Here is a 13,015-nt window from a genome sequence, read left to right on the forward strand (position 1 = left end):
GAGTTCTCCCTACATTTTGGATTTATTAGATGAATGTTTGCAGATGTTTTTTTCCATTTCATAAATCGCCTTTTATTTTGTTGATGGCTTCCTGTGTTGTGCAGAAGCTTTTTAGTTTGACATAGCTCTAGTTGTCTATTTTTGCTTTTGTTGCCTGTGCTTTTCCTTTATATCCAAGAAATCATTGAAGGCCAATGTTAAGAAGATGTTCTGTATGATTTCTTCTTGTAGTGTTATAGTTTCACAACTTAATGCTGTATTGTATGCTTAAAAATTTGCTAAGAGGATAGATGTTAAGTGTTCTTATCACAAATAATGAATAATAATAATAATAATAATAATAATAATAATAACTAGGGGGATGGATGAAAGGAAACTTTTGGAAGTGATGGATATATTTATAGCATAGATTTTGGCAATGGTTTCACAGGTGAATACTTATCTCTAAACTCAAGTTGTTTACATTAAGTATGCACAGCCATTGAGGTATGTCCATCATACCTCAATGAGGTGGTTTTAAAAAAAGAATGCAGTTTATCAAATTTCCAACTGACCAAAAGATTTAAAAAAAAACAAAAAAAAACGAAAAAAAGAATTAGGCTGGGGCACCTGGTTGGCTCAGTCAGCTAAGCATCCAACTCTTGGTTTCAGCTCAGGTCGTGATCTCACCATTTGTAGGTTTGAGCCCTGGGTCGAGCTCCACGCTGACAGCACGGAGCCTGCTTGGGATTCTCTCTCCCTCTCTCTCTGCCCCTCCCTCACTCGCTCTCTCTGTCTCTCTCTCTCTCTCAAAATAAATAATCTTAAAAAGAAAAAAAGAATTAAGCCCACAAATCCTTCTTCGATATCCCTTCCTCACTGCTCATTTCCACTTTTTTAAACCACAGACTGTGTCTTAAAGACTAAAGGAAAATCAAAAAGTGTATTTTCATACTGAATGTAGACGGTCATGTCAGTAACAGAATTGGTATTACAATGCCTTACCATATTTGCAAGGCTGCACAAAAACCTCTCACGTGCCCCTGCCTTCCTCAAAAAGGAGCTTAAGCTTAAAACAGTTATGTACAATAAGAATCCTTAAAAGAAATAAGGATCTTATGTACAATAAGAATCCTATTTATTATAGGTCTTAAAGAACAAATATTTCAGGTACCTCAAGCTCTTTAGTTTGGTAGAGATACATGGAAATGAACTGACTTTCAGAGCTATGATTAAAATCATGAAAATTTCCAAGGATTAGAGATTACATCTTTGTATTCCAAAAATCCTCTTTGAATAATGATTCACAAGAGCATGGAATCATGCTTTAAAATTCGCAAGCAGAAATGCCTGTTTCCATGGCTTTAAACAATAGTATTACTCAATGTTAGTAAGACCAATGATTGTTATCAGGATGTAAAGCATTTACTGATGAGAATCATGTGCACTTTAGAATTAGAACTTTTCTTGTTAATTTTTATAAATCATTTGTAAATATATTTGATGAACAACACAACACAGTCATAAAGATTTTATTTGTTGTTGCTATTAAAGAATTTATACTTATTTGTTTTTGTGATGGTTCCACAATGTAGTAAAAATTTCCTAAAACATTACACAATTTAAAATAATAAAGGAAAAGATGAAGAAACACACTTTGCCACAGGATAGATCATTAGTCGTGTAAAAGAAAATTAACAAGGGGAGAAGTAGATGGAAACGATAATTTTAAAAGTGTGTTTGATTGATCATATTTTAATACTATAACCTAACACTTTGGCCCTCCAGGAAAAAAGAAATCTAGATTTTTTCAGACATTTATGAAGTATATTTATTATAGAAATGATTGCAAACAGCCTTTTGAAAATAAGAAGCCACATTGAAGACAGAAATAAAGCTCAGAATCAAAAGCTTCTGGTATTTAAGAGTCGTATTAATTAAAAATCAAAGAGCATTCTATATCTCTAAGCTGACAAAATATCACGTAGCTTGTCAGGAATGAGGCAAAACCTCTTCAAATATCTAACTAGATTTTGCGTCACAGACACTAATAATTGAGAGAAATATCTGAATAAAATATCAAATGGCCAGTCGGTAGCAGTGTAACTATATATCATGACTTTTTCATACCGAAAATTCTTATTTCACACTGAAATTCTGAAAGGTGAACCTACAGTTTATGAGATTTCAAACTCTTTGAAACCAGCCGTAGGGTGTCACATGTGAAAAGTGCATGAGGATAACAATCAGGAGATCTGGGTTGTAGATCTTTTAACCTGAGGCAAGTCATTTAATTAACATCGGATTTGGTTATTAATTTGTCACATGAGGGGTTAGACGTCATGCTCTGGGAATTCCCATATCAGTTAAATGTCTATGAGCTTGATAAATTAATAAATAATCACGGCTATCAATTACCTTCTATGAAATGCCTATTTTGTGTCATATGATCAGCTAGAGTCTTTGCATGGAATATCTTAATCTTCGCAGCAGGAATATCTTTATTCCAGAGATTTGGAAACAGAAATTCAGGGAAGGCAACTTGCCCAATAGCACACCACTAATAAATGCAGGAGCTGGGATTCCAGCTGGGCTCTGTCTTCCTGCCCTCATGCCAACTCCATCATACATTCTGATTTTTATCCAACTGATGACAGAATATTCAATCATTCGAGCTGCATGACAAAGCTTAAAATAATTGCTCAACTATCACATAATGGCATTAAAAGAGCTTCCACTTGAACGGCAACCATCAATGATTCAAGAAAGAAGTTTTTATTACTTACAGCTGTTCCAAGGATCTGAGTCCTTTAAAGGTTTGCTTGTCGAGGGCATGAATTTCATTCTTGTACAGATACCTGAAAACCATAACAAATCCTATTAAATTCTAAATTCATGGAAATACCACATATCTTATATCAGGACTTTTTAAACTGCAATGTGGCTCTAAAGAGCTTTGGGATGTTCACAGATTCTCTAAAAATAAATGGAAACTTTGATTTCATTTAAATATGTTCAGATATCTGGGTAAGACAGTTCCAAGGCTCTCAGATTCTCAGAGCTCCTTGATCCAAAATATTAAGAATCACTGCCTTAAATCCTGAAACTTAGCGTGATTATAAAAAATTCTGACTAATGAGGTCACATGTATTGGGTAGCAACTTCTCTGAGGAAAAGCAATGTTTGTCTAGAACAATTTTTTCCCATCTATTCTATCATACAGAATATATTGAACTAAGAGTTACATTCGTCAAGCTGGCAAATATCACAGGACTCTTCTGAAGGGGGATAAACACATATTAACAGATCCACAAGAGGTATTTTGGTTCCGTCACGGCTGCTGCTGAAAACCTACAGGAAAGGATACTGTGAATGGATTTACAGGTAGGAGGATGTAACTAATCTGGCCAAAAGGTTTGATGAGAACAAATCTATGTAACACGTAAGCACTACGTCCTTTTTTTTTCAACTACGGGATGGCAAAGTTATTTCATTTTTAAATCTCTTTGATTTTTGTGGATGTCATGAAAGTGAAACCCGGATCATTCCTACTTGCGCCTCTGAGGATCCGAGGCAATCAGAATTCCTAAAACGTTCCGTCAAGTTCCTGTGCAATGTGCCCCTGCCTAGGTTAGAGGTCACTGTGATTGCGCCTGCATCAGAATCCTCTGGTGTTTTGTAAAACACCCTGGCTCCTGAGCTTGCCCCAAAACTTACTCAATCCAATTCTCTTGGAGTGACGTCTAGGAAACTGCATCTTTAACAAGTTTCCCAGTTGATTCTGAGGCAATCTATCTCCACACAAACCATAGAAATCACAATTCTAGTTGAAAATGAAAAAGAAATTGCTTTTCCAAAACTTGCTTACTGAAACTTTGGAAGTTCCAAATTACTTTCCCTTCCCACAGATTAGAACTCCTATAAGTTTTTCAGAGCAGTAGTGACTGGTGGAGACTTATGTCTAACTGGAGAGATTTCCTTGGCGTTATTTGATACTACGGAAGATCTTGCTTTGACCCCAAATCTCAAAAATACAGCTACATGTGAGGATGGCAAGAAAAAGAACCTTCTAGAACCATGTTTCTTCAACTAGCTGATAAGCAGCATTGAGCTGTGGTCTCAAAAACCACCACTGGTTCTCAACTGTGGTTGTATGTGAATCAGTGTATGGGTATGTGAATCGATAACATTTCTAAGACATCATTTTGAGCTCTGTCTCAGGCCTTGTGCTGGTATCTGGGAGCATGCCTCTGCAAATTCTGATTTAATAATGGGTCTGGCAGTTGGAACTGGCACTGGGATTCTTCAAAACTCCACAGATGATAATAATATACGGTCAAGTTGAAAACTTCTATTCCAGGGCTACAGACCAGATAAAAGTTTGTTGTAAACTTATTCCAAAGGATTCAGACATACCTCCCTGTAAAGGACCCTCCGACTATCAGAATGTCAAGGAACCACATTACTTTTCAGGTATCACATCTTGAGGCATTAAAAAAAAAAAATTGATCCAATCTCTGTACAGATGCATGTAAAGTCTTAAATAGGTTTCTGTTATTATCACATTAAAAATGATGAACTGCCTCATAAAAATTAAACTAAATTATCAAATATTCATTGAGGAGCCTCAAAACTGAAAACTGCCCATAAAATTTTATATCATATACACAGATTCCTTTTAGATTCATCTTTTATAGAAAATGATACTGAAAAGGTGACCAAATAATAGTAGGGAAAAAAAAAAAAAAAAAGAAACAGAACTTCTGTTGTTAGATCCACACATGTTGATTAAAACAATAAAGTATACGGGGCGCCTGGGTGGCGCAGTCGGTTAAGCGTCTGACTTCAGCCAGGTCACGATCTCGCGGTCCGTGAGTTCGAGCCCCGCGTCGGGCTCTGGGCTGATGGCTCGGAGCCTGGAGCCTGTTTCCGATTCTGTGTCTCCCTCTCTCTCTGCCCCTCCCCCGTTCATGCTCTGTCTCTCTCTGTCTCAAAAATAAATGAAAAAAAAAAAATTAAAAAAAAAACAATAAAGTATACATTCAAGAAACACTGCTATTTAGGTTAACACCAGCAAGAGAACTTCCAGCTTCCTGTGGGATAATGGTAGCCTGAATTTGAATCTGTCCATACATCTTGAAAATCAGCTAAGAGGAAAACACAAATCACTAGGAGAAACAGAAAATTAGTCACTTCAATTTACATTTAAGTAGGGAAAATACTAACATCAGCAAAGTGAGCTCCAGAGGTTGCTTTGCAGAAAAGTGTCAGGTAGGATTTTATAGACGAGAGAGATGGGAGGAGGGCGTGGAACAGGAACGCTGAGAGAGTACCAACCTGATGAGAACCTGTCAGTCCTGGGAAAGCAGAGCCCTAGTTCCTGGGAATTGACAGAAAGGGGCCAGGAAAGTGAATGGGGGGGGGGGGGCACCTCAAAGTAGCGAGGCATCTTGTGGAGGAGTGGTATTCCATGGAAAGAAGGAAGAAGCCAAAAATTCTTACCAAAATAAGATAACATCATAGAATCTGAAGACGCACCAAAAAGAGGCTGTATTAACTAAATAAATTGTACTTCACTCTCTCAGCAGGAAGGCATGGTCTTGAACTAAGAAGAAATAAGCCATCCAAAGTTCTCTCTACCCTCATATTTAATCACCTGTCACTCGAACCAAACGTTAGTATCTAAACTTGAGGAAAATTGCACAAGAAAACAATAAACTCATATTTGAATATCAATGCAAAATTACATGCAACTGAACTCACCATTTAATAGTTCTATGGAGCAATATTTGTGATTATCATCTAAAATACTGAAGAAAACCCATACTGATTGCTATCTTCATTTCCAGATACCATGATTGTATGACTGGAAATTGTAAAATAATCAATCCCAAAATTATTACCAAAACATTAAGAGAATTTAGTAAGATTACAAACTATAAAATGAACCTATGATATCAATGGCCTTGGGGCGCCTGGGTGGCTCAGTCGGATGACCTGAGCGAAAATCAAGAGTCGAATGATCAGCTGACTGAGCCACCCAGGCACCCTCAACACAATTTTACATAGGTGAATAAGCTGATTCTAATGTTTCTATGGAAAAGTAAACAAATAAGCTAGATACACCCTAATTAAGAAGTTCAACGAGGAGACAGGCTATAACATATATTTAGGAAACTCAATAAAACCTCTATAATTAAACCAGTGTGGTGTTGGCACACAAATAGTCCAATGGGGAAAACAAAATAAAAGGTTTAGCTGTAGAACTATATATATAAATTTAGAATATAATACAGATTCATTTTCAAATATCAGGTGTTGAGAAAAAAATGAATTATTTCTTTTTAAAATTATTTTACTTTATTTTATTTTTTTTTTTTTGAGAGAGAGAGAGAGAGCTCATGAGTGGAGGAGAGGAGCAGAGGGAGGGAGAGAATCTTAAGCAGGCTCCATATGCTCAGTGCAGAGCCCCATGCAGGGCTTGATCCCAGGACCATAAATTCATGATCTGAGCCCAAATCAAGAGTCCATCGTTCAACTGCCCGAGCCACCCAGGTGCTCAACAATGAATTCTTTTATTAATGGAATGGTGGAAGATTTTCTAACTGTGACTCATAATCCAGAAGCAATTCAAAAATAATATTTTTTAAATAATAAAATGTCACTTGGCAAAAAATTGCATATCCAAGTCAAAAAAGAAAGAGAAAATTTTGAGAGCTATTACCACAGAAAGACTAACATTTGAGAAGAAAAACAAATTTTCAGTCATAAAATGGGCAAAAGCCATTACGGACAGCATACATTTACCATACATAAAACCGATTCAAACACGTGAAAAGATATTAAACTGCACTCCTAAGATCAAACGCAAATGAAAACGATACTGAGATATCACTTCTAACCTTTCACCCTGAGGAAAAAAGTCCTCCATTCTGTCAACCTGACCTGCTGCTGAGATTGTATGGAAACAGGCCCTCTGGTGCATTGCTAGTGGTGATGCGTCATAGCACAGCCCTTAGGGAATGGAATTTAGCAATACGTGCAAAAATTGAATAGATGTTTACCTTTTGACATAGTAATCCGACTTCTAGAACCAAAGATATTCCTCTACAAAAAAAAAAAAAAATGGCATATACACAAGATTTGATAATCTTTTAAAAAAGAAAATCACTGAAGACTATTCAAATGTTTATCAGTAGGATCTGACTGAATAAAACATGGTAGAGTCACATCATGGAGAACAATGAAGCCTTAAAAGATGAGAAAGCCCTCTATGAAAGTCTATACAGTGATGTCTAGTATTTATTAAGTGAAAACAAAAAAAACAAAACCTTCCACATATTGTATAATTTGATTGTTTCTTTTTACACAAAACACAGTTAAGAATAAGAAGATGTAATATATACGTTATAACATGCGGTGCCTGGGTGGCTCAGTGGTTAAGCGTCCAACTCTTGGCTTCGGCTCAGGTCATGAGCTCATGGTTCATGAGTTTGAGGCCCACCTGGGGCTCTGTGCTGACAGCATGGAGCCTGCTTTGGCTTCTCTGTCTCCCTCTCTCTCTGCCTCTCCCCCAATTATGCTCTCTCTCTTCCCCTCTCTCTCAAAAATAAACATTTAAAAAAATTAAGACTAAGCATATGTAATATATATATTACAATATGTTATATATAACAAACATATGGTAAACATATATATTTATTTTGGCATAAAGAATATATATTTTTTCAATTTATATATTTTATATAATAAACATATATATATGTATATATATATATTTACTTTTGCATTAAAAAACACAGGTATAGTAAACCAGAAACCAACTACTGGGGTTACTATGTACAAGGGGGTGGGTAGGCAGTAAGTGAAGAAAAAAAGGTTGTAAACAAGTCTTCTTGAATATATTTTGTTATGTAATTAAAATTTCTAACCACGTTAATAATTAACACGTTTAAATATGTGATGAAATACAAAATAAAATGCAAAGTTAACATGAAGTAAAAATAGAAAAACAACTGACCTTACGGTCTACAAAACTGATAACAGAAAAACACAGAGAAATTTTTTTTCAGGTAGGTGTTACCAAACTGCTCCAATTTTACACTGTGTGTAGAATATTTTCTATTGGAAAAAAATGGAAATGAAAAGAAATCTTAAACATAGTGGGTTTAATTTTGTAGCTATATGGCTATTTAAGTTGCAAAGAATATTAATTATAAGATAAAATCAATTAGCACCAAGATTTTGAAGAATAATATTAGTATGTATAAAGATTATCACTCTAAGAAAAATGATACACAAGTGTTGAAGTGAGAAATTAAGAAAAATCAGCCTTCAAGATCCTGATCCCAACTCCTTCGGATGTACACCCAAAACTGAGAATGGTAGTTCTATTTTTAATTTTTTGAGGTACCTCCATACTGTTTTCCATAGTGGCTGCACCAATTTGTTATATTATATTCATATAAATATAAAATCACAATTAAAAAAAAAACCTTCTTCCGCTCCCTCAAAAATCCTACAGTTAATGTCCTAATAAAGACACTTGGCATTCAGATCTTATTTTCAAATGCTATTTTCCACCAGAACTAATCAAGCTATTTGAAGAAATGGCTGCTTCCAGGTCTGCGGCAGCATAAGTATATAACAACAATCCTTCACTGGAAGCAATAAAAAAAAAAAGGACTCAAAGTTTAATGGGATCATTCCAAGAACAAAGGAGTTAGCTTGAATAGTCTCCCACTGGCTGGCATATAGGAAAGCAATTGACTTGTGTATTAACCTAGCATCTTGCAACCCTGCTATAATTGCTTATTAGTTCCAGGAGTTTTTCTGTTGATTCTTTGGGGTTTTCTACACAAATAGTCATGTCATCTGAGAACAAATACAATTCTATTTCTTCCTTCCAAATCTGTATACCTTTTATTTCCTTTTCTTGTCTTAATTGCATTAGCTGGAACTTCCAGTGTGGTGGTTAAGGAGGAGTAGTAACAGGCAACATCCTTGCCTTATCACCAATCTTAGGGGGGGAATCATCTCGTTTTTCATTATTATCTGTGAGCTGTAGGGATTTTTGTACAGTTCTTTATCAAGCTGAGGAAGTTCCTCTATTCCTGGTTTGTTCAGAGATCTATTAAGGGTGTTGAATTTTTATTATGGGTGTCAAACTTGGTCAAGTGCTTTTTCTGCATCTATTTATGTGACTATAGGATGTTTCCTCTCTATCCTGTTGATGTGATGGATTATACTTATTGATTTTCAAGTGTTGAACCAGTCTTATACACCTGAGACAATTCTCGTGTGGTTTGGGTGTACATTGTTGGATCTGAGTAGCTAACATTTGGTTCAAGACTTTTGCATTTATGTTTATGAGAGATATTAGTTGGTAGTTTCCCTTCTTACAATGTCATCTGGCTTTGCCATTAGGATCACTGATTTCTGCTCTATTTTTATTACTCCTTTTCTTCTGCTCGCTTTAAGTTTATATTACTCTTCTTTCTTTAGTTTCTTAAGGTGGAAGCTTAGATTATTGACTTTAGATCTTCTTTTCTAAAATATGCATTCGATGCTATAAATTTCCATTAAGTACCATTCTCACCGAATTCTTCAAATTTTGATAATTCGTGTTTTCATTTTCATTCAGTTCAAAATATTTTTAAGTTGTCTTGAAACTTCTCTGAACTATGTCTTATTTTTTCATTTTTTAAATGTTTTTAAAAGGTTTTATTTAAATTCCAGTTAGCTAACATACAGTGTTACATTAGCTTCAAGTGTACAATTTACACTCACATACAACACCTGGTGCTCATCACAAGTGCACTCTTTAATGCCCATCACCTATTTAACTCAGCCTACACCCACCTCCCCTCTGGTAACCATCACATTGTTCTCCGTAGTTAAGAGTCTTGTTTCTTGCTTTGCCTCTCTTCTTTTATTTACTCATCTGTTTTTTTAAATTCCACATATGAGTAATATAATATGGTATTTGTCTTTCTCTGACTGACTTATTTCACTTAGCAGAATACTCTCCAGCTCCATCCATGTCATTGTTAATGGCAAGATTTCGTTCTTTTTGATGGCTGAGTAATATCCGTCCTATTGTGTGTATATATACGTATACACATATACACCACATCTTTATCCATTCACCAGTCGGTGGACATTTGAACTATGTCTTATGTAGAAATTTGTTGTCTAACCTTCACATACCGTGGAATAGTCCAACTATCTCTCTGTTACTGATTCCTAGTTTAAAGTCGTTATTGTCTGAGAACATATTCTGAATGACTTCTATCATTTTAAACTTGCTGAGATGTGTTTTATGGCCTAAAATATAGTCTATCTTGGTAAATGCTCCATGTGAACTTGAGAAGAATGTTTATTCTGCTGTTGGATGGAGTATTCTACAAATGTCGACTAGATGCAGTTGACTGATGGTGAGATTCAGCCCAACTGTGTCCTTACTGATTTTCTGCCTGATGGATCTGTCACTTACTTATAGAGAGGTGTTAACATCTCCAACTTGTAAGAATGGATTAGTCTATTTCTCCTTTCAGTTCTATCAGTTTTTGCCTCAAAATATGATGTTCTATTGTTAGATGCATATACATTAAGGACTTGTACGTCTTCTTAGAGAATCAACCTCCTTTATCATTAGGCAATAATGCCCTTTATCCCTTATAATTTTTCTTGTCCTAAAGTCTGCTTTACCTGAAATTAATATAGCTTCTATAATTTTCTTTTGTGTTTGCATGGTACAACTCTCTCCATGGCCTTACTTTTCATCTCTATGTGTTTTAAATGTAAAGGGGTGGGGGGGGCGGTGTTTGCAGATACATATAATTGTTTTTTTTTTAAATCCATTCAAATAGTGTCTTTCATTTAATTGCTGTATTTACACCATTCACATAAATGGTTATTGATACAGTTGTATTAATATCTGTTTATGTAATGATTTTCTATTTGTTGATATATTTATCAGGTAATAGTAACTGAAGTAAATAGCTGTTCAGTGTGAAAGTATGACTTGTACAGTGTGTTTACATTATTTTCATATGGTTTAGTAAAAATGTATTATGCATAAAAATATACAAAGTAAGTGCAATTTTTAATTAGTTTTTAGACGGAGGGTATGTCAGGTATTCAAACTTTTCTATTGCTTACAACTTTTCAAATTAAAATGTTGAAAGGACATAAAAAGCATTAGGATGTTTATAACATAAAATTACATGCACATTTTAGCTCTTTCAAGTATTTTATGATGCAGACACAGAGATAAAACATATTTTTAAGCAAACATGACAACTGTATGGGCCTCTACAAAGGCAAATAAAATTCTATTTACTTAAAAAAGTAAGACAACTTAGTGTCAATTAATAGCCCTTTAAGGAAGGATGAGGGGTTAGTCCAAGATGGGAATTGCTATCCAAAAACAGCACTAACCGGGGGCACCTGGGTGGCTCAGTCGGTTAAGCATCCAACTCTTGATTTCGGTTCAGGTCATGATCTTATGGCTCATGAGTTTAAGCCCTGCATTGGGCTCCTTGCTGACAGCGGACAACCTGCTTGAGATTCTTTCTCTCTGCCCCTCTCCTGCTCACGTTCTCTCTCTCTCTCTCTTCCTCTCCCTCTCTCTCTCTCTCTCTCTCAAAAAATAAATAAACTTAAAAAAAGTTTTTTAAGAATAGGATTAACTTTAAACTTTTGGGACTGCTGAACGCATTATGAGATTATTTTTATTATCATATGCATTAATCACAACGTTTCAAACCAATAAGTTATTTTAAACATTTTTAAAAGATTACTCTATTTGAGTAAGACATAGAAGTTCAAAATAAAAATAATTGCTCCATTAAAGCTGAAAACTAATTTAATTTTATAAAGCCATATTTTTCCTCAGTAATAAATCAAGAGATACATCATCATAAAACTTCTTCAAAACCTGACCTGAGACAGTTTCTCTGAAAAAGTTAAGATATTTGCCTAATAACTAATGTGTTTGGATGCTTACAGAAAATGGTACAAGTATTTGAAGATGGTTTTGCCACCCAGTACCCACCTGCTTCCTTCTCACAGCAGCTCTGAAAAGCCTCGGGGATAGCTGATGGACTCACTTCCTGTGTCTTAGTTATGCTGCTTTTACCCAGCTCCAGGGTCATAAAGTCAGGGACTCATTCCATTCTTCCAGCCACTGTGACTGGTTCAGGGAAGGACCCGAACTAGTGAAACAAGAGGGGACGTTGCTAAGCTTCTCATATATCAAAAATGCTTCCTCTATTTTACGCATGGATCAACAGAACAGACCCATCCTTTTCCCCGCATAAGGTGGTGTTATGAGTCCGAACAGAAATCTTGCTAAGTCAACAGGGAAACATGGAGCTGCCAAGGTCCACCAGGTAGGGCTTCTGGATGGACTAGACCTAAGAGATGGCCCACTTGAGAGATGCCAAAAAACAAAACCCTCTGTAACCCTCTGAGCCGCTGGATCAAACCAGGCCTGATGCCAGAAGTACCTCTACAATTTATAAGCCCCTCTGAGCAGTTTCATTGTTTATTTATTTTGCTCTATTGCAACCAAGAAAGACTAAACTGATATTATGTTTAAAATAAAAGAGTAGAAAGGAAAAGAAAAAGAAAACCCTCTTTTTTTTCTATCTTTCTATCTCTTCATCCTCCTTGTCTCTGCATTCTTCCCAGTGTCTTCAGCAACATGAAAACCCAACAAACCTGGAGCTTTTTATTTTTAAAAATTACCACCATGAGAAGCCATTTCCCCACTTTTAAATGTGTTTCTCTACTAACAACAGTGTATACTCACACTATAGTATCGCATTTCACTCATTATGTAATTCTAACATTCAAACGAGAATTAGTGAGAGTCAAGCAGTAGGTTTGTTGTATAACTGAAACAACACATGTGCAAAAGTCTTTAAATGGGCAAAGTTCCTGCGGAAGCCACATCTATTCTTACCACATGGGGGAAAAACTAAAGTTTCTTCTATACTCTAAAACTGTGTTCTGCATGATTTCAAAGGTA

The 13,015-nt window shown here is 35.6% G+C and overlaps 1 protein-coding gene across 4 annotated transcripts in view; it reads right to left on the minus strand.

Annotated features, from left to right (window-relative positions):
* The window catches only part of PXDNL (peroxidasin like), a 419,548-nt gene that overhangs the window by 182,059 nt on the left and 224,474 nt on the right, over nucleotides 1-13,015 (minus strand). For all 4 annotated transcript variants that reach the window (XM_060610502.3, XM_060610501.3, XM_060610500.3 and 1 more), the window contains one exon: nucleotides 2,766-2,837. In XM_060610502.3, the coding sequence (XP_060466485.3) occupies nucleotides 2,766-2,837 (72 nt within the window). The remainder of the gene's footprint in view (nucleotides 1-2,765; nucleotides 2,838-13,015) is intronic.

This window comes from Panthera onca, chromosome F2 (genome assembly GCF_046562875.1).
Source record: "Panthera onca isolate mPanOnc1 chromosome F2, mPanOnc1 haplotype 2, whole genome shotgun sequence".
In the NCBI taxonomy this organism is placed as follows: Eukaryota; Metazoa; Chordata; class Mammalia; order Carnivora; family Felidae; genus Panthera; species Panthera onca.